The 23,320-nt window shown below is 38.5% G+C and overlaps 1 protein-coding gene across 1 annotated transcript; it reads left to right on the forward strand.

The window, feature by feature from the left end:
• The first annotated feature begins 3,818 nt into the window (after nt 1–3,818).
• On the forward strand, nt 3,819–22,205 carry LOC121632476 (transmembrane ascorbate-dependent reductase CYB561). Its single transcript, XM_041974028.1, has 6 exons — nt 3,819–4,048; nt 7,762–7,969; nt 14,499–14,597; nt 14,688–14,791; nt 14,863–15,020; nt 19,408–22,205. The coding sequence occupies exons 2-6, from the start codon at nt 7,765–7,767 to the stop codon at nt 19,598–19,600; spliced, it is 759 nt and encodes a 252-aa protein (XP_041829962.1). The 5' UTR covers nt 3,819–4,048; nt 7,762–7,764; the 3' UTR covers nt 19,601–22,205.
• The last annotated feature ends 1,115 nt before the right edge of the window (nt 22,206–23,320 follow it).

The following is a 23,320-nucleotide window of genomic DNA, read 5'->3' on the forward strand; positions in this document are numbered from 1 at the left end:
TGTTGCTGCTGCAGGTTGTGAGTTAAGCTCCACATTAATGGGACTGAAGCCCGAGTTGGACTCTACATCCTCTTGAATGTGTGTTTTTGCTCTAAGTGCTTATCAACTCCTCCAAGAAACGTCTGAGGTTAATACAGCTTGTTTTATTTCATCAAAAGTATTAGCATAGATAGCATGGTCATAGCTAGTTTATGATCCAGGATTATGTATCATTACATCCATCATTTTTGTATTTGTGTTCTAATTACCAGGATTTGTCCTCTTACTCACATATCAAACAGGTTTCTAGGACCACCTTGTCCACCGCTGTAATAATCCCAAAATGAGGAACATCCTGTCTCAGCAGGAAGCAGAAATATCTGGACCATTGATTTGTTACTTTCAGATTGGATTACTGATGTTCCTGATAATTGTTCAGTCCGTTTAAAATCCTGAATTCTCCATCTGACCAAAAATGTTGCATTAGATCTGAGAGTCTCAGATTTTCCCATCACTTCCCTCTCAGGCTGCAGGTCTACTGGTGGTTCCTAGAGGTTCTAAAAGTAGAACAGGAAGCAGAACCTTCAGAATCATAAATACTTTATTAATTAAAGAGGGAAATTGATGCATTGCAGTGCTCCTCAAAACACTGACATACAGTAAGAGAAAAGTATATAGGAAATAGAAAAATGAGAGTCCAAGTGAAATTACAATAAGTTAAATAAAAATAAATATAATCAAACATAATATAAAAATAAAAATAAAACAGACTATAAAATATAAATAATACAACATTAACAAATAGACAAATATTTACAATATTTACAGGAGGTTATGGCTCAGACTTCTGGTTCAGTGCTGTTATGGAGGAAGGAAGGATTTCCGTACTGCAGCGAGGTGGAACGGGTCTGTCGCTCAACATGCTAATAAGGTTCTCCAGCATGTTGTGGAGAGGGTGGGAAGGGCTGTTCAGTATAGTTCTTAGTCTGGACAGCACCCTCCTCTCTGACACCACCACCCTCAGAGAGTCCAGCTCCACACCAACAACATGACTGGCTTGTTGGTGTTATCGGACCCCTCTCTGTGGAACCAGCTCCCAGTCTGCTTCAGGAAGCAGACACCCTCTCCACCTTCAGATCAGACATCAAACTTTCCTTCCTGATGAATCTTATAGTAGGTCTGACTTGGTGACTGTAAATCATCCCTGTAGTCCTGCTGCTATAGGTCGAGGCTGCTGGGGGGGCGTCCCATGATGCACCATGACAACATCAATCAATTTAGGTGATAATGATTAATAAACTACATGTACTAACCCAGCATTTCATGAACAACCCCACCTTAACGTAATTATTGATACCACTAACTCGATGCTATTTAGGTGATTCAGATCATTTCTGGCAAAAATTCCTTTGATAAATGAATTCTAAAGACAACTAAAACACAAGTTTTCCTTCCAGGTTTTCCTCTCTGATGTCTCCTCATGCAGCTCAGGATGGAGGACTAAATCAAAGAGAAGATTCAGTGCAATCCATTGGTTTCCTTTGCTACACATTTTTTTATGATTTATATGAACACAGTTATTATAAATTAGATTAATGTACATTGTGTGATGGATTCATTTTAACTGAATTAAAATTGGACTATGAATTGAACTGAACTGGACAGTGTCCAAGATGGCTTTGCTAAAATAAATAAATAAATAAACTTAAAACTAAAATTATTTGAGCCAAAAATAACCATCCAATGGGGATGGGTTTGGATGTGTTAGTTGTGTGTCATTTCTGACATTTGGATTGTAAATTAATAATAATTTGTCAAACTCTTTTTCTGGAGGCTGGTGGCTGCTGGCAGGAATGACCTCCAGAACCTTTCCGTCTTGCAGTGAAGAAGCCGCTGAACAATGTGTTGTTTCTTCACTCTGTTGTGTAGGATGTAAAGAATCTGACATTATTTTCAGCAGCTTGTGTAGAGTTGATGAGGGCCCAGAGTTATTCCCAGCACAGAACCAGAGCTATCCCCTGTACAGAACCAGAACCAGAGTTATCCCAGGTACAGGACCAGAACCAGCATTATCCCCAGCACATAACTAGAATTAAAGTTATCCCCAGCACAGAACCAAAGTTATCCCCAGTACAGAACCAAAGTTATCCCCAGTAAAGAACCAGAACCAGCGTTATGCCCAGCACAGAACCAGAGTTATCCCCAGCACAGAACCAGAGTTATCCCCAGTACAGAACCAAAGTTATCCCCAGTAAAGAACCAGAGCTATCCCCAGTACAGAACCAGAACCAGCGTTATGCCCAGCACAGAACCAGAGTTATCCCCAGCACAGAACCAGAGTTATCCCCAGTACAGAACCAAAGTTATCCCCAGTAAAGAACCAGAGCTATCCCCAGTACAGAACCAGAACCAGCGTTATGCCCAGCACAGAACCAGAGTTATCCCCAGCACAGAACCAGAACCAGAGTTATGCCCAGCACAGAACCAGCGTTATGCCCAGCACAGAACCAGAGTTATCCCCAGCACAGAACCAGAACCAGAGTTATCCCCAGCACAGAACCAGAGTTATCCCCAGCACAGAACCAGAACCAGAGTTATCCCCAGCACAGAACCAGAGTTATCCCCAGCACAGAACCAGAACTAGAGTTATCCCCAGTACAGAACCAGAACCTGAGTCCTTTGAGGGCCTCAGTCCTGCTGGTTTTCATTGTTTCTCTGCTCCAATATACTGTACATGGCTCAAATAAATCATAAGTCATTGTGCATAATTTCTTAGGCTGTTGTATACATTTATTTCAAGTCAGGTGTGTTGGAGCAGGGAAACATTGAAAACCTGCAGGACTGCAACCATTGTAGACCCAAAGTGAATAGCCCTAATCTAGATGCTTCTGTGTTGCATTTCCAGCCTAGCCTGTTATCTGGCTAAACTGAAGTTCTTATATTCCTCCACCACCTCCACCTCTTCTCCCAGGATGTAAACAGTGTTTTGTTTACTCTTGTTCCTCTTGAAGTCAACAATCATCTGTTTTGTTTTGTTTGTGTTCAAGATGAGGTGATTGTTTCTGCCCCATCTCACACAGTGACTGACCAGTTCTCTGTGCTCAGCTTCTTGATACTCACTGATTCTTCACTTTTTTCTTTAGTTTCCTGCTTCCTTGTGGGCATGGTGGCTGGCAGGGATCCAGATGACTCATCCCTCTCACCTGTGACGGGCTCCACCTTGTTCTTAAAAGTCTCCCCTCATTCCATCACCAGCTTGTTTGTTCAGCAGTGTGACACAATTCCAGCTAATCCCTCATGTTTGAGTCAGGATTATGTTCATTTAATTGAGTTTGGAAACTCACCTTTTGTCTGCCTTACAGAGAAAAAGCTGGAGTGCATTGTACAGCGTTCCACTACTGCTGAAGACATTTACGATAATTTATGAACCAACAGGATGCAGCTGACATGCTCCGTTATCATTAGAATATAAACAGAGGAGGTTTGAAAAGAAAGTCTGGGAGAAGTGAGTTGTGCCTCTACACTTTTGCTTATAAAAGCACTAATCCAAAGCTGATTGTGGCAATGTTCCAGCCTCTCATCTAATAAGCATCTGTGATTCAAAGACAGGCGCCACCATCCTCCTCCTCTTCCTCTCCTCACCTATACTCTATCCTGGCTCCAGCATTGCCAAGGCAACAGTCCTTTCCACTGAGGATCAATCCACACTGTCACCCCCCCCCCCCCCCCCCCCCCCCCCGTCCGTCCCACCCGCTGTAAGGGGTCCACGTCACGTCTTGTGACGTGATGGTGACGTGTCATCGGTTAGGTGGTCTATTTATGTCGCCTTTAGGTCATTGCCTGTCATCATCATAATGACAGGCAATATTAGAAGGATGATTTTCATGAAAGACCAGGTTCAGTCCGCTTTTCATCATTTTGTCCTGAGATCGCACGAGCTTGTTTAACAGCTCGCACGCGCGCGCACAGACATCCACAGCTCTGCAGGGTCAGTGGGAGGGAGGAGGAAGGCGGATCTGTGAAGTCCAGACGGACTTCCTCAACACACCAGCGCGGATCCTCGAGCGCAGTAAGTGTTTCTCCTCGTGAGCTCTTTAATCTGCGTGTTTATTTTCCCACGCGGGAACAAGCTGTTTTGTTTAGTAAATAACCGTCAACCTCAGATCATTAAACAGACTGAATATGAGACGTCATGCTGCTGACAGGTGGCAGGTGTCGCCGCTCGCAGTGGGAGCGTGGATGATCACGATTCCGGTTTTGTTTTTAATGTGATTCTTGTGACCGTGTTTTTAATGCCAAAGCATGGAGTCAGATGTTTGGATCGGAACCATGGGCCAGATGAGGTGGTGGTAATTAGCAGCTCTGATGACCAAGCGGGAAAACTTTTTCTTTCCTTTCTGCGCAGGTTTTCATGTAGCCTAATTCTCACCAGCTGCGCGAGACGCTTCCTGTTTTATCTGCAACGTCATGATAGAAAACATGATAGAAAACATGACTGTTCTGTCTGGTTTGTGTCATAAAAATAAAAAAGAGAGGGTGTCCTTTAGCCATGTTTTAAAAATTAAAGTAAGTTAGTGAAAGTTATAGTTTACCTGATATTTTTCCATTTTTTTCATTTAATTTATTTTAATTTTTTAAAATTAATTAATAAATTTTTTTAGGAGTTAGCTATTTGTTGTCTATTTCGTCCAACAGCATTATTTACATGTACGACTCTTTACTATAATAAAAACAAAAACAGGTGAAGCACAGTAGCATGGTGGGCGAGTCTGCTACTTCGCAGTTTTTCCAGCTCAAGTTTGGGGTGGAGATGAAGTCATAAGTTTATCAAGCTATTCGACTGATAAAGTCAGGGTGTCTGTTCATCTGAAGCTCATCAATTTTTTTTTTCTGCGATGCAAAAACATCAACAAATCTTTCAATTTCTGAACTGTTTTTTATTTATTTATTTATTTGTTTATTTATTTGTGGTTTAGTGAGAGTCCCGATATCTACGTTATGGAATGAAGTTTTGTATTCCATAATGTACCACTTCCACAAGGTTGTAAATAAATTAATGATCAAACAAAGAAACAATTAAATAATAAATAAAACTCTGTGACATACAAATGGCAGAAAACAAACTCAGTATTTAAGAACTTGACTTCCAAAATAAAAAAGAAGCAGAGACTCAGTAATATTTTAGATTTTCTAATTTATCATTTACAGACTTTTCCAAGATTATCAGCATACCAAAACACTGGTTTAGTATTTAAGAAATAATTGCTTAATGTCCAAGAATTTTTGTGTGGCTTAAATGAATTCACAGTAACGAATTGAAAAGTATCTTAAAATTTCACAATTGTAACTGAGGTTATTAGTTGAATTTAAAATTTCCGACTGAGTATTTCAGAACAATGGCTTAGTATCTCAAAAATATAATAGAAGAATCTGAAAATTCAGACTCAGTCCTCTGGAATTTTGACTCGGTATTCTATAATTATTACTCATTGTTCTGAAATTCTAACTTGGTACCCCAGAACTAAGATATAACTAGAATCTCAAAATTATAATGGTAGTTTTCTCAACATTCTGACTGTGTTCTAGAACTGTGACTCACTTTTCTAGAACTTTGACTCAATGTTCTAGAATTATAAATCACTTTCTGAAATTCTAACTCAGTATTTTAGAATTTTAACTCGGTATTCTGGAATTCTGACTCGGTACTCTAGAATTTTAACTCGGTATTCTGGAATTCTGACTCGGTATTCTAGAATTTTAACTCGGTATTCTGGAATTCTGACTCGGTATTCTAGAATTTTAACTCGGTATTCTGGAATTCTGACTCGGTATTCTAGAATTTTAACTCGGTATTCTAGAATTTTAACTCGGTATTCTAAAATTCTGACTCAGTATTTCAGAAAATATAATGGTAGTATCTCAAATTCAGACTTAGTATGTCATGACCATGGCTTACATTCTAGAATTCTGACAAAATTTTAGAACTATGTCTTAGTATCTTAAAATTATAACAGGAGTTTCTCAAAATTCTGACTTTATTCTAGAATTTTGTATTCTCAAAGTATTTCAGTGTTCTAAAACTATAAGTCGCATTCTAGAATTTTACTCTATTATAGAATTTTGTGTCAGTATTCTCAGACTATCACTCAGTTTTCTAGAACTATACGCCACATTCTAGGATTCTGACTTTTTGGAATTCTTACTCAGTATGGACTGAGATAGTTTATGACTTAGTATTTAAAAATTCTAATGGTAATATCTCATAATTCTAACTCAGTTTTTTGGAAACTTCCTTTTTCAGAATCCTGGCTTAGGATCCCCATACTCTATTTCCATATCTTATTCTGTGATAAGTGAGATACTTGTATGGTTGTAGAAATGTATCCACAGTTAAGAGATATTTACAGATATTTTAACTTAACTTAACCCAAGCTTTGGACTGACTGCAGACCTCCGGAGAATCTGACAGTTCTGTGAGGAAAATGTTTCAAATTCCTCATGTATGTGTAAAATTAGAATGTTAGATGTGGACCAAAGTAAAACATGGTTTACTATATATTATTGAAGGAATATTATTGGAATATTATCAAACAAAATTGTAGCTGTAACCCAGCGGTCTGCAACCTTTTCAATCCAAAGAGCCATTTTCCCCTCAGCCTAAATAAAACTCATTTAGAACCATACATTTTTAACTTTTAATTTTTGATAAATATCTACTATAGGAAATTCGCTGTCATTTTGAAGAACCACATTTTTATTTCTATTTTTAGTTTTTAAAATAAAGAAAAACATAAAACATTCGCAAAAAGAAGATAGACAGACTTTTTTTCTATGGGATGTAGATATTTGTGGAAAATTCTGTAAAAGGATAAAGAGCCTATAGTTTCCAACCTAATGACAAGAAAAATAGATGGAAAAATATTACTGGTACTTTCAATGCAATTATTGACTGAAAGATTGGGGAAAAAAAACAACAACAAAAAAACAAACAAACAGCACCTGTTATTATATCTTTACTTTAAAAAACAAGTTCTGTATTAAGAGCCATTGTGGCAGGTCCAGAGAGCCACTTGCTGCTCCGGAGCTGCAGGTTGCAGACCCCTGCTGTAGACCATGTGCCAGTAAGACCATAGTGATGTCATAAGGATAGAAAAAGAGCCATCTAATCAGGGTTCAAATTATGGGGGAGCTAAGGGGAGCTCGGCTCCACTGAAAGACAGAGAAGCTCCACTAAAGAAAATTAGCTGATACTTTAAGAGGTAGCCCTAAAAATAGTCCACATTCAGGTTACACTTAAATATTCAATAAGGTTCCTGATATTTCTTGAAAAGAATAGCATTAATTTGTCAGCTTTGTGTGTTTGTTTATTTAATTTAATTTAATTAATTAAATCATCCAAACGAGCAGGTGATCCGTTGTTTCCTTCAGCCCCATGGACAGCAGCATTGTTTGTTGTCATATGCTTACTTTTGTGCTTGTTAAAGAACTCTCTGTCCCTGTCTCTGATTAAACAGGCTGCATACAGCAGCAGCAGAGCAGTGTTTTGGTAGTAACTATATGTGTGACCATGCTCAGTGCATTAAAAAAAAAACCCACCCCCAAAAGAAAGTTAGGCCATGGTAAAATCATAACTGGTCTTGTGTTTCATGGCAACAAACTCTCATTCAAAGTCAATAATAAAAGGGGAAAATGACCAAAAGAAAAGAACCTGGTGATATGACTCTTGGCCCACTTCATCTTCCAAACTAAATTCAGTTTTATCTTTTTGTTTCTGTCTCTCAGACCATGGAGGAGTCGGGTCCACGTCATGGCGGCTCTGTGTTTGCAGGGCTAGTGGGCGCGTCACAGGTGCTGGGACTGGTGTCGGTAGTGCTCACTGGTGTGTGGATGGGTCACTACAGAGGAGGTTTTGCCTGGGACGGTTCAGCCCAGGAGTTTAACCTGCATCCTCTTTGTATGGTGCTGGGCCTGATCTTCTTGCAGGGTGATGGTGAGTCTACGCCGCTTCAACACGATGGACAGTCTAAAAAAGGAAAACTTCCAGTGAAGATATGAAGAAATTTTCTTCCACGTGTTTTCAGAAAAATTTAGAGAACTGTTTTAATTTTTTTTTTTGTTTGTTTTGTTTTAAATCCTACATTTCCAATCCCAAATCCTTCAGACCGCATGACTGAAGGATTTGTCATAAATCATGGGATATGGACTGACCATGTACGGTCATTGCGCTAAAGTGTGGGCAGTTTTGGAGGATGAATGACTTTATCTGGACAAAAATTAAATAAAGTCGTGCATAACTAACAAATGTTATGTAATATGTGACATTTTGAGTTAAATGTTTATATTTACATCAGGATAGGGGACTAGGACAGGATGCCAGGATACTCGGGTCATACATGAAAAACCACTGTTTAAGTAAACTGGCTTCTTTAATTTGTTTTTAAAGCTCTTAAGGTGTACTTCCACAATAATTTTTAGGACTCCTTTGGCCTTATAATATGACCAGATGTAATAGAAAACTGATAATCTGTACATCTCATTTAATTTAACTTAATTTCAGTTCAGTTCAATTCAATTCAATTTATGTATATAAAGCTAATTCACACCAAAATCATCTCAAGGCACTTTATGATTATAACCAATTCATTTCGCTTCATTGTGACCCAATTAAAACAAATCTACTTTAGTATAATTTCAAACGTGACTTCAGGTAAGCTAGCTCCCTCATCAAGACGAGTTAGGAAAGGTGATTGTATCCTTCCCGTAGCTTCCATTTATATCTTTTAGGCTAAATTAAAACCTAATATACAGCCGTGGCACTGCATTTATTCTTTCTGCTGTAACCTACTGCTTATTATTTAATTTTTTTAATCAACAGTTTGAACTCCACAGACAAACTGAGCTGTAGCTCAGAGAGAGCAGAGAAGAGATGCTTCATTGTTTTACATCAGCTGACTAGTTTTTCAGAATTTTGGGGGAATTGATCTTCATATTCTAAGTCAGGGATTCTTTAGTTAATGTCTCCTTTTTATTTTTAACTGCTTTGAAATATTGGAGCCACTAATAGGACAACAGAGTGGTTTTGGCTCAGCTGAAACATTAAAGCAGGGTGAACAATAATTTGCAGTAAGTCTCCTTTTGTCTGTCACAGGACTGATGGCACTGATATCTTTAATCCAATCTGTAGTCATGGTTACGAGGAGTCATTTTGGATACTGTTCTTTAAATTCAGGGAAACAGGAAGCAGGTCATCGTAACAAGATGCTGCATTTGAATGGTGTGCGGCTGTGTTTATGAGTGTAGACGTGTTGTTGCCTCAAGCTACTGTGTTGCTGACCTGTTGCATTAAGTTAACAATGAGCAGATGCTCATCACCCCCCCCAAACCCAATCGAGAAGCAATACAGAGATTTAATAGAAAAAAGCAAGAGTGATTTGTACCAGTGTATGAGCTTGTGTGTGTGTGTTTTTGTGCCACATCCAGTCAAGCTTTGACAGAATAATCCAACTGAGAATTTTACTTGGTGACATTAAAGATGCAAGTCAGCAAACACTAGCATCTCTCAACGGTTTCCACTTCTTCGGTTTTTAAATTCCACACCTGTCATAATCCAGGCACTCTCATGCAGCGCATGTTGTGTCCAGTCTGCATGCACACACCCACATCATTTCCCTGATTGCTTTTGTTTAATTATGTGACGTGTGCGGATTCACATACCTCCAATAAACAAAGTGGTTGGTAAATAAACCAAAATGGCGAATGTGGTGCAAGAAAGATGTGAAAGGTTGAGTATTTTCAGAGTTTAGATGTGTTTGGTCACTAGAAGCGTTAAGAAGTTAAGCTATGAGATGGAACTGAGACTCATACGTTAGAAAGATTTAACCTTTGAATCAGTCAGTTCAGTTCCCCAACTTCTGGAATGATCTACTGCTTCAGAGAAAATGAAAGCATAAAAAAACTTGGAAACTTTAAACCTCTTATGGGTGATACCAGTTGGGATTAAGACCTTTTATGATACACCATGCAGTTTTTTGCCTGTCTTAGTATGCATTTTGTTTTGTTTTTTAGCATCATTGACAAAGTTTTTAGTCCAAATAAACCATGATTCACCGTTTCACTCCATCATAGCCTATATTCTCTGTAGGAGCCCAATATGTCAACTTTATAATAAAGATTGCTGGACATCCTGGTGGATGAAGCTGAAACATTAGCTCAACTCATGTGGTGTTGCTTAGCAACTGCAATCTTGACTAGTAAAACAAGAAAACAGCTGCAGACTAACTGAGAAGGACCCTAGCCAACGGAAGTAAAGTGATTCACAACCCAAGTGATCACTGAAAAATGACATAATTTGAGCTTTTTTTGATCCCAACAAACAGTTCTCCAGCCATCGTTCTTCATGTCCTTTTATAAAACCCTGGCTCGCTCTCGATTTTTCATGACAAGCCCTGAGGTAATGTTCATCAATTTCAAGATGTGATTGCTTGGAAAAGCCATAAACAAACAAATAATCCCTACATCCTCATTTGGGTTTATAAAACTCTGTTCTACTGCACTTTTTATCTCTACACTGTACTTCTTGTAGTTACATAATTACATACTTTATAGAAAATCCAGTAAAACTGAGAGTAAAAAAAAAAAAGCTTTTCATATGGATGTATTTTATCTTTCAACCTCGTAATAATCTTCATCCTGTTGCTTTAATCTCAACCCCTTCAAAGCTACGTTTTTATCTAAAATTTTCTTTACTTTATGACAAATTTATTAAATATTTGTGGATTTCAGTGTGAAATGTCACAAAAAGGTAATTTAGGTTTTAGTGTAACAAAATAGGAAAATGTATGTCTTCTAAGATTTTAGAATTATTGAATTAGTGTGAAGGATATCTGTTTAATATGAAAATATTTATTTTACTTTATTTAAAAATAAATTTTAGAATCCTAGTCAGAGATCTCCTATGGTGAGACGAATATCTGGGCCCACATCATGAAATAATGTCTAATGATAATCTGTTTTTGATGCCTGAGAAGGGAAAATGTCTTTCTGGAAGTTAAGCATGGGGTACTTATAAAAGTAATACACTCTCTCTGCTTGCCTTATTAAGCTTACTGAGAGTTACAAGAAAGAATTAGAGAATAATTCTGGCTCGTATTTTGGGGATTTCTTTTAATGAACTTATTTTTGTGGCCATGTATTCTCCACATACTCTTTTCTTCCTTTTGTCTATTTTCAGGAAAACTTTAGGTTAAATGTCCAAACTGTTGTTAACTGTGGTTTCGAATGTTAAAGTCTCTAAAGCCTCTGTGACACTCGTATTCCTGAAAAATTTATGCATTTAATTAACAGTTCGGGAGCCAAATTGTTGTCTGATGTGTTTGTTCTGCCTCCAGACCCCGTTGATGTGTCTGTACCCTTAAATGAAGACCACGCCAGTTATCCTCCTCAGTGGTTGTGTCTCTGCAGCACTGGGTACTTTCGCTAATGAGAGTAACATCATTAGCTCAACTGGTTCTGTGCTAGATTGTATTAGAGCAATAGAGGAAAAGGTCAGCTGGACATTAGGTGGGGACTGGGATGGGAGGTTGATGTGAGATGGAAACACCCTGGGGAGTTCTTCACACAGGCACAAACACATGTCCATCCTAATGTACTTACATTTGACAGCATGCTTCTTTTTTATATCCTAATCTGCATCTTTGGCTTCTTTTCAATGAATTTTAGTACTTGTGGTGGAAAGAAACAAAGATGCTCGAAAGAAAAAGAGGAAAGCTACTGGCTCAGGTGGCCAAAAGAAAAGGATTGAATATGAACACAATAATGAAGTGCGAGAACCTTTTGCTTTTGTAAAAAAGACACACAGTTAAAGACTTTGTTCTGAACAGTGTCTTTATATGGTGGTAAGACCTTTACACATTCTATGCTTTATGTACTGCTCCATCGTCATTATGAACCTATGCTTTGTCTCTTCACTTTTATTTTTATATGTTTATCCATTTTTGCATTTCTGACATTCAACACATTTCAATGAAAGCTTTGATGCTGGAAAATTTAGGTTTTAGTAACAAGGTAAAGTTGGTTTGATGATCTCCAGTTTCACAATTAATATATGAAATAATCCTTGAAAGGTTTATTCAATTCACATTATTTAAATATCTCAAATCCAAGAACAAAAGCCATTACTTTTAAAACAAAAACACTTTGAGAAAAGATGGAAAAGTTGGTGCCCCTGAACAATTAGTCTAATTTAGCATCCATCTTACATCCCCTCTCTTCTCTGAGCTCTGTCCTGCCAGTAAAAGTCAGTCCACTGTCGAATTTTGTGTCATGTCTTGCTCTGTCACTTTCTCTCTGTCTTTTCCTCTCTTCCTCCGATAATTTCCTCTTGGGTTTCTTTGTTGATTAGCCGAGGTCCATCCAAAACAGCCAGTGTGTTGATAACCAGTTGCTGGTTTGTGACACAATGGCGTAGAGGATCATGCAATCCTCCGGGCTGGAAAAGAAATTCGTGAAATGCAGTTTCTCAACCTTTAAGAGGTTACAGGGGGAAACGATGACTCCAGAAATGTACATAAGTGAGTCAGAAAGACTAGGAACATGTGTAATGTTGCTTTAATTCCCAAGAGGAAATTCTTTTGTAACAGTGCTCCATTGGAGATAACAGGAAATAACAAGAATTAACAAAATATTATCCAGCAAAAAAGATTATTTGGATAAAATATAAGCAATATGTATATTGCTTGTTAAATATTTATCACTGAGGGTGTAATTGTAGAGTTTGATAGCCACAGGTTGAAATGACTTCCTGGGGCATCCGGTGGTGCCGCATGGTGAAATAAGTCTGTTACTGAACAAGCTGTTTTTACTGACCAGCTCATCATGGAGTGGGTGTGAAGTGTTTTCCGTAATCCCTACAATGTTGCTGGCTTTGCTGATCAATTTGCTGAGCCTTTTAGTGTTACTGTCTGCCTTCAGTATGTGGATGAAATATAGAGCTAGCCACCACTGAGTCATTAAACATCTGACATCATCTAACAGATATTAAAAGACCTCAGCCAGACTCAGGAAATTGACCTTTCTTGTAAACAGCATTGGTGTTTTGGTTCCAGTCCAGTTCATAATCAGTGTGTACACTGAAGGTATCTATAACCCTCCATACCTCTGCATTAACCCCCGGGATGGAAACAGGGGTCACAGGTCTCCGAATCCTCCTGAAATCCAGCTCCAGCTTACCAGCTACTTTGTTCTTGCTACCTTAAGCTGAAGATGGTTCTGCTCACAACACGTAACAAAGTTATCCACCACAACCCTGTAATCATCCTCATCACCCTCTGATATATCTAACCACTGCAGAGTTGTCAGAAAACATCTGAATTTGTGTGGTTTCTGTGGTGGTTGAAGTCCATGGTGTAGAGGGTGAAGAGGAAGTGGGGGAATCCAGCCCCCTGAGGGACCCCAGTACTGCTGATGGCTGTCAGCTGCTCACCCAGCAGATCCATCCTGATGCTGCTGAATGAACTGGAGAAGTAACGAAACAACTTTAACAATCTTTCAACATTCTGTTCCAGTAAGGAGCAAAGTGACTTTTACCCTCAACATATTGGAAATGATCTACTTTTAACTGCAGCCTTGCAGATTTTTTACAACATTACATAAATCAGTGGTTCCCAAACTAGTTATGACTGGGAGGAAGGGCAGCTAGCAGCTAGGCTGAATATTTTACTTTGCTTTTATTGATTTAATTTGATTTATGATCTTATCATGATTTTATTGTGATCTATGCTTTACTTTTTAATGCTTTCTTTGCATTAATTACATCTGTAATGATTTTATTGTTTTATGTGAAGCACTTTGAATTGTTTTGTACATGAAATGTGCCTAAATAAACGTCAAGTTTTTGCACTGCTAACAAAACATGGACAAATTTTCAAAGTACCACATGACAACCAATGATGAATCAATAAGTTTTCAACCAGTAACCAGTGCTCTACATTTCATTTTAAAAAAGTAATTAGTAGTAGTTCCTAGCTTCTTCTCCCAAAAAGAGTCACAACTTTATAAGTGTAACTAGTAACCAGGGAAAGTAACTATTGCATAACATTATATTTAAAGCTTAAATTGATGTTGACAGAATTGTTACAGGTTGAAGTCAGCATTGTTCTTTCCACCACATTTTAGATTTTCCTTTTACACGTCACTTTCTTTAGCTCTGCCACGACAAATAACTTAATTTATTTATAACCTAAACTGAACAGCAAGTTTTTAGTTATTCCTTTTAAAAATCTATTTTAACCCACATTTGGCGGGTGTTCATTTAGAGCCCTGGATGAGAGTAATATAATAAACAGGAGTTTGGTCACACTACTCATTAAAGCGTTTCTGGTGTTTCTACAGTAGAAATTTTCTTCTTTACTCAATAAAATATTTAAACATAGAAAAAAGTTTACTAAGAAGCTGATTTTAATTTTGACTGGTTATTTATATTTTAAGATATTTTGATGCTGATGAAGTCTCCTTCTCTCCAGCCATCCTGGTCTACAGAGTGTTTCGTAACGAGGCAAAGAAGAACGTGAAGCTGCTTCATGGCATCATCCACCTGCTCGCCCTCATCATCAGCATCGTAGGTGAGAGAAAAAGAAGCCCATGTCTGATAAATGAAGATGGTTTGATGAAAGTCTGAAGGTGTATGCGTGTGTGTCTGATTGTGTGTGCAGGTGTTGTAGCTGTGTTTGACTTCCACAGAGCAGCCAATATTCCAGACATGTACTCTCTGCACAGCTGGTGCGGCCTGGCCACCTTAATCATGTTCAGCTTACAGGTAAACACAGAGTATAACGCTAATCTAATGTGGATCAAAACATTCACCTTCTACTCATCTGTGTCTGCCAGTGGGTGATGGGTTTGCTGTTCTTCCTGTTTCCTGTCGCGTCGTCATGGTTGCGAGCCATGTACCTGCCCATCCATGTGTTCTGTGGCCTGACCCTGCTGGTCATGGCTATTGGGACGAGCCTGCTCGGCATCACAGAGAAACTCCTTTTCAGCATCTCGTGAGTGTTTTATTGTCTGTCAGCATCTGTTCATCCAACTCGTCTGTTTTTATTATTACTATTTACATATTTTGCTATTAATCTCTAATGTTCGATTTTGCACATCAGCTTATGCACTTTGCACATTTACTCTTTGTTTTTATTCTATTATTTCTATGTTTTATGTTGTGGCTTATTTATTTTTAACATTCCTTGTGGTATTACACTTATCAGTCACTTTATCAGGTCCACTGGTTTAGTTGCTTACTTCCTCAGAGATTTTGCTCCATATTGACGTAATAGCATCATACAGTTGCTACACATGCATATTGATCCCAAAGCTGCTCTATTGGATGGAGATCTGGTGGCTGTGGAGGTCGTTGGAGTCCAGCGAACTTATCGTCATGTTCTAGAAAGCAGGTGGAGATGATCTGAGCTTTGTGACATTGTGTGAATTGTAGCCTTAGTTTCCTGTTCTTAGCTGACAGAAGGCACCCGGTGTGGTCTTCTGCTGCAACCATGCAACACTCACAGTCACTTAAATCCCCGTTCTTCCTCATTCTGATGCTCAGATTGAACTTCAGTAAGTTGTCTTCATCATGACTAAATGTTTTAAATTGCTGCCATGTGATTGGCTGGTTAGATAAACTGCCTGGCCAAAAAACAGTCACCATCCCAAAAGCAAAAGGTCACACTGATATTTCTTTGAACTGGCTTTAGCTTTGATTACGGCAGCATTCGCTGTGTGATTGTTTTGATAAGATTCTGCAATGTCGTAAGATTTATTTCCATCCAGTGTTTTTCATCAAGATCTTTGATTGATGATGGAAGAGTCCGACCACTGCACAAAGCCTTCTCCAGCACATCCCCAAGACTGTCCATGGGGTTCAGGTCTGGACTCTGTGGTGGCCAATCCATGTGTGAAAATGATGTCTCCTGTTCCCTGAACCACACTCTCAATCTGAGCCCTCCTGTTGAGTTCTTCTGGATGTAATTATATAAATGCTAAATGTTTGACTACAGTGGTGGAAAAAGGTTTTCGGACACTCCATGCCTTTGTGAAATATTACATTAAGAATTACTCTTGGGTGTTCGGGTGCAATTTCTTTTAGTAGGTCACAGTCAAAATACTAAACAAATCCTAAAGACTATTAAAACTGAAATATTTCATGATAACATTTGAGCTTGTGTAAAAATTTAATGGTGTCTGAAAATTTTTTCCACTACTGTAGAACAACCTCATTAATTCCACTTCCTATTATATAACTTGCAGGTTTGCTCATCTATTCTTTTTCTATACCTGTTTTGTCATATTTGGGATCACTCACGTTCACTTTTACAGTCAATATAGAATCACAAGTTAACAATGAAAACCTTGCTGTGATACAACTAACCACCGAGCGTCCCGTCACAGGTCACCATCTCTGCTCTGCAGACTGATTCAACCAGGATGTGAATTTACTCAAAAACAAAATAGATCCCAGGAGCTGTTTTAAAGCTCATAGTGAAATCTGCCCAGATAGAAGTTTAGAAAAGGGTCAAACTCTTTCCAGACTTTTCTGGGGTGTCTCCACCTTCATTATTGCTGCAGAAATGAATAAAATGCTCTGTTCTGTGAACCAAATTTCGTGGGCAGCTGTTCAGCATCATCTGTCTGCTACGTTGGATTTGTGACCTAAATCAGACACACTAGTAGAAGAAGTTGCTTCTTCTATCTCTGGATCTGTTTGGACTCTTTCTACAAACACCTGCTTCATTTTCTCTGTCTTCTTTCCATGTCCTCTACAATGGGCAGCTCAACTGTTTATATTATTGGAATAATAGAACTCTACATTTTTGAGGGTCAGACTTCCTGTTAAATCCTTCGGACTCATGTCCTCAGCAGATGTCTCTGGTCTCAGAGCTAATCAGACAGTAAGAGAAGTTAAAATCATGCCAAGATTTTAACTAAACAGAGCTAGCAAATCCCTGTAAAACAGGGAGCGCCTACTTTATCAATAACAACCAAGTTTTTGCTGTTAACTAGCTGGAGCAGACTGCAGCTTACTTTCATCTTTTAAAAGACTCCTCCTATATTGACTGACTGGATTTGGCTACTGGGATTTCAAATGGGAAACTTCACTGTGCTTTTTTCCAGACATCCCTGAACACAACTCATAGATCACTAACACCACGATCATTAAATCAAAAATGGAAACAATAAATTTAGGGCCAGGCATCTTCATTAATTTTCTGAATTGATTCGATTCATAACAGCCTATTTCAGTTCAGTGTCTATTAAATCTGATTCGTTTCAGCATTGATTCATTTACAGCTAATTGTGTAACGCCACCTTTTCTTTTTTTTTTGTTTTTATAAAATATTAAAGACATTCTCCGATATCTATTTTTATAAAATACTGAGGGCATTTACTTGACAATCAAAATCAGAGTAATCAGATTACTGTAATCTGATCTGACACATGCATTTCTGAAATACCAGAACAATGCAATGTTTCCACCAATTCACAGCAAGTAATAACCCCACCCCTCCAAAAAACAAACAAGCAAAAACAACACTCAGGACAGAAAAAAAGTTTAACTTTTAAAATGTCCTGTACGAGTTCCCTGACGACCGTGATGCTATAGGCGAAACACCAGAGCAGGAGAAATTCTCCGTCTTCTCCTGTTCCAGAAGAAATGACTTTAAATGACCAAGTTGGATTTATTTCAAACTGTGTACATGGGTGATGACATTACTTCCTATTGTGGAACATGGTGGACCCTGCAGTCTTAGCGTTAGCTGTAAACATCAAAGCCCACTGCCTTAGCATTAATTGCTAACATGAGAGCCTGCCGCTTAGCGTTAGCTGCAAATGTGAGAGCCCGCTGTCTTAGCGTTAGCTGCAAATGTGAGAGCCCGCTGTCTTAGCGTTAGCTGCAAATGTGAGAGCCCGCTGTCTTAGCGTTAGCTGCAAATGTGAGAGCCCGCTGTCTTAGCTTTAGCTGCTAATGTGAGAGCCCGCTGTCTTAGCGTTAGCTGCAAATGTGAGAGCCCGCTGTCTTAGCGTTAGCTGCAAATGTGAGAGCCCGCTGTCTTAGCGTTAGCTGCAAATGTGAGAGCCCGCTGTCTTAGCGTTAGCTGCAAATGTGAGAGCCCGCTGTCTTAGCGTTAGCTGCAAATGTGAGAGCCCGCTGTCTTAGCGTTAGCTGCAAATGTGAGAGCCCGCTGTCTTAGCGTTAGCTGCAAATGTGGGAGCCTGCTGTCTTAGCGTTAGCTGCTAATATGAGAGCCTGCTGTCTTAGCTTTAGCTGCAAATGTGAGAGCCCGCTGTCTTAACGTTAGCTGCAAATGTGAGAGCCTGCTGTCTTAGCGTTAGCTGCTAATGTGAGAGCCTGCTGTCTTAGCGTTAGCTGCTAATGTGAGTGGTAATACGCTGCAAAATACTTTATAGGTGAATATAATCCACATAAAAACATCTGAATGTGATATTATCTTGGTAAGAAAAGCTGAATTTGGATGGAGGCAACACAGGAAAGCAGATGTGTGCATATGCTAAGATCTCGCTGAGCCTCAGCAAGTCACGCAAGAGTAGGCTCACGTTACCGGAAAAGGGAATGTATAAAAAAACTGATCTCCAAGTTCTTTAAATTCATATTGGATTTATTCAGTTTGAAATGATTCAAACTGATACATTGATTTTTTTTAACCTAGCTCAAATAAATTTATAATTTTTTTAGGGGGGCTTTAGAACATTTTAGTGGCTCAAAACCCCCTACAATAGACCTAACGATGCCCATCCTGATTAGTGGTTTTCTTGTGATTGCACAGCTGTTCAGTCCCAATTCTTGGCGTTCCTTTCCCACTGTTCATGTGGAACATAGTCCTGAGTTCTACTGTTGTTTTTTTAAATTTTAATTTTACCAAAGGTTTAAGTGATTATTGATCACCATCATTTAAGATTTTTTTCAGACCTTTTTCAGACCTTTTTTTTCTTCTTAGAATACAGTGGTTCCCCACTATGCTTCCAGTTCTTATGAGTGTTACTAGCTTCTGCATCTCCTTTGATATTTTCTCTGCTTGATGCCAATGATTTTACTTTTCTGAAACACACTAACATCTTTTCCACAACCACAGGATGTGTCTTCCCCTGTGGTTGTTTAAGAAATGATAAGCTACTCAGTGCATCAGTTGGGATTAAATAACTTGTTGCAGCTGAAAGATAGTCGCCCATGCAGGAATTTTTCCAATAGGAGGCTCGCACCTGTTTGCTTAGTTAAATCCAGGTGGCGACTTTTTGTCTTTATGTCAGGCAGTGTGTTTGTGTTAAGAAGTAACGATGGATGTGATAAAATGGCTGGTGAGTGTCTATAGTTTGTGCCAGTCTCCCAAAATCTAGTTTCTAAATTTTTTCTCTCTTGGTTTTTAGGTCTACCTACTCTCAGTTTGCCCCAGAAGGGGTGCTAGCCAACATCCTTGGGCTCTTGCTGGTGTTGTTCGGGTTGCTGCTGTCTTATTTGATCACCAGGGAGGAGTACAAACGGCCACCAAACCCAGAGGAAGAGTCTCTGTCGGTCCATTTCAAGACACTGACGGAGGGTGGATCACCGACAACACCCTGACTTCCTTCTGATGCCTCGCTTCTAATCTGGACACAAACAATGACTACAGACTAATTCTGCCACTCGTCTCTGTTGATATGAAAAACAGATTTACTGTAAGCTTTAATTAAGTGAAGTGAAAACGAATGGACAGGGAGTTGTAATGATCATAACTCTGCTGCCACAGTTTACCGACAGCTTCATCAGTCTTCTCCCCAAATGATTGATTTATTTTTAAGTTATAGAGTAATATTTATAGAAGTAAAGCATGGAGGGCAGTTTGGTGAAATTCTGTATGATCATTCACCTTATCTTTGAGTAAATACATTGCACTGTGCAAACGATCTCCAGAAATAGACAAAAACGTTTTGACTGTTGGGGTTGTTAGATTGTATTATAGCTCATTTTAAGATGAGCAGCACCTCCTAGTGGCCTAATCTATAACTACAGTTCCCGGAAGAACTGATCCTATGTGTGACACTACATTATCCAGGCTGGTCTGATCAGTTGTTAGGGCCTACATTATGTTCACCATCAGGTCTGAAGTTTGCTTTGTGGTAAACATTGACACTGCCATCAACTTGCTAAGCCAAATTTCCAATTTGTGAAACTTTCAACCTTATACAGCAGTAAACTGCAATTATGATTTTACCAGAAGAGCTCAATCCTCGTCTTTCTGTGTATGTCATTTTCTATGTTCAATGGTCCGCTCACACATTTATGTTAGCTGCATGTGAGATTCTCCCATGCAGTACAAATCGAGTGACCTGAAGTTGACTACAGTAATTTTAACTCTGTTTAATTGATAATAGATCTACAAGCTGCATGAAGGGCTCCATGTTAGAATTTCGTTGCTTTTACGTAACACCCGAGGTGTCTAAGGTTGTATAATGTACCCTTAGAGTATTTTAAAATGTCTGATCTGCTTGCTGGCTTCACTAACTTGAAATCTTTAGCAAAACTTTCAAAGGAAATATTAGGTTCCTGTCAAACATATAGAAGATAGTCTGTTCAGACTTGTGAGATGGAATTAAAAACACTTTGAGTGCATTCATCTTATTCAATCCAATCCCAAATCCTCGTCTTGGCCTTGCCTTTCTGTTTTGAAGAGATAAAATGGCTCTTTTTGTTTAATCAAGGAGTAGTGGTCATCTAGCAGTTTAACTGACCTTTGAGGCTGATTTAATGACTACTTTTTGATTAATATTATTCCTTGATCACTAAAAAACGAGAGGGATTCTGCTAGACTGAATGGTAGAACCAACTACGGGACTGGGATTGAGCCTTTGCCCGCAAAGTTTGAAGTGAGGATTACATTCTTTCCTCTGAACTGACATCAATTAATTGTGATGCTGGAAGTTTTTATGTGGCTTGGTCTGGTTACATTATTCCACTGAAATGCAGCAACTTGCCAACAAAAGCAGGAAACAAAAAGAACACATAATATTTAAGTCAATGTAAAGAACATCAGTTGCGATGAAGTTTAATGATAGAGGAAATGGACAACACTGTATTTCAGAGTTTTCAATGAGCTGCATAAATATAAATATTCAAGATTTCTGCTTTTATAGGAAAACTCCAACAAGTTTGATGATTTTCTGTTGCTGAACAGGTCGTACGGTTTCCACTGCAGCTAAGACACAGATATCAAAAGCTTGTGTGAGACCTTTTGATCCATTTATTAATAATTTACTTAAAATTATTGATAAACTAGAATGATTATGAGTAACTTATAAAAGTGGATTGGTGCCATGCTTGTTTTGAAGACAGTGGGAATTTGATAAAATTGACATCCAGGTAACCCAAAATGTTTGATGTTCACAACACAAAAACTAAGCAGTACTAAAGAGAAAGTTCGAGACCCGACGCATAACTCTGAACTAAATTAGTTACTAAAAGATCTAAATGTAAATAAAGTCGTTTAAAAGTTTCCTGAAATGCTGCATTATGTTTTGATTCAAACAATATGGTCTGATATTTTTCCTTTGGTTGCTCTATGATCCTATGATGTTTATTTGTTCACTATGATCTCATGTCTTTGTTCACTCCATCATCTTGTGTCTTGTTTTTCATGATTTGATTAGATGTTTTTTTCATTTATCTGATGGCTCTTCTTCGCTCTATGATCTGATGTCTTTTCTTTATTCGCTCTATGATCTGATGCCTTTTCTTTATTCGCTCTATGATCTGATGCCTTTTCTTTATTCGCTCTATGATCTGATGTCTTTTCTTTATTCACTCTATGATCTGATGTCTTTTCTTTATTCGCTCTATGATCTGATGCCTTTTCTTTATTCGCTCTATGATCTGATGCCTTTTCTTTATTCGCTCTATGATCTGATGTCTTTTCTTTGTTCACTTGTAAAATGTTTAGATGTAAATATCAAACATGGAAGCAACCTGTGGAGTTTGTGTTCAGATGTGTGATGTTTGATGCACTAAAGGTGTTAAATCTGTATCTTTGAATGTGTTCTTCGATTGTGCTTTTTACAGTCTGAGTTCAGGGTGCATTACTGGTGCCTAACGTACACTGCTGGATGTTGTTTATCTTCATGTACTCGTTGACATTGTTCTAAGTGAAGTCCTGATCCCACTAGGACAACTTTAAATAAAGTGTGTGAAATGGCTTGACTTCTTTACATTTCATTATATTCATGCTAATAAACACCTGGAACAAAATAAATGGTACTTTGAAATTTCACAGAGATGCTTTGGGATACAGCAGAGTTTCTACTGACCAGCCTCAGCAGCTAGCAGGAAAAGAACCTGAAATATTTACTTTTTATGCCATTATATATGTCAGGTTAAACACCCACTTTTATCTAATGGTGTGCTTTTGTTTTTCTTCCAGATTAACAGAGTAGAGTAATATTTGTGCATTTCCTGACAATAGCTTTTTCTTTTAAAATATCTGATTTTTGGGAGATACGAGTGTGATTTGTGACACGCTCGTATCCAAAAGAGGGAATTTGAAGCTGCCACAGCAGAAACACCCACCTGTGCAGTAATTAAACATGTAAAATGAAAAATATTGCCATATTTGGAGAGGTAATGGTGGCTTCTCTGAGGTTATCTCCATTTGTTCACATCTGTGGGTGTCTCTGCATGTTTAATTCAGGTGGTCCTCCAGCTCTCTCTTAGGCTCCTTCAGCAACCTACTCTTCTCCTTTGTAAACAGGCCTTTGAGAAACCTGAAGAGATCTTTGTAGAAGGTAGTTCTTGCTTTCTTTTACCTCTTGTGCTGAGCTCTGAGGTTTTCAGTTCTCTGCAAGCTTGCCAATCATCCCTTAAGATCTGCATGCAGGTCAGTGGCTGTTCTCTCCTCCACTGTGGCTTTTTTTTCATTGCTTCCTCAGTTGTCGTCTGTCCTTGACAAGTTGCTCAGTCTCTCATTGTCTCCTGGACTTGGTTGGGGTCAATGTTTCCTTTATAAGGCAAGGCAAGGCAGTTTATTTGTACAGCACATTTCATGTACACGACAATTCAAAGTGCTTTACATAAAACAAAGGCATTACAGATATTTAGAATAGTAAAAGGCATCAACACATAATCACAGTAAAATAATAAATTACATTAAAATGATTAAAAAGTTATCATGCAGATTTCATGCATAGGCACGTGAGAAAAGAAATGTTTTTAACCTGGATTTAAAAATGTCTACATTTGGTGAAAGTTTAATCTCCACTGGCAGTTTGTTCCACTTGTTTGCAGCATAACAGCTAAATGCTGCTTCTCCATGTT

Source organism: Melanotaenia boesemani, chromosome 2 (genome assembly GCF_017639745.1).
Source record: "Melanotaenia boesemani isolate fMelBoe1 chromosome 2, fMelBoe1.pri, whole genome shotgun sequence".
Taxonomy (NCBI): Eukaryota; Metazoa; Chordata; class Actinopteri; order Atheriniformes; family Melanotaeniidae; genus Melanotaenia; species Melanotaenia boesemani.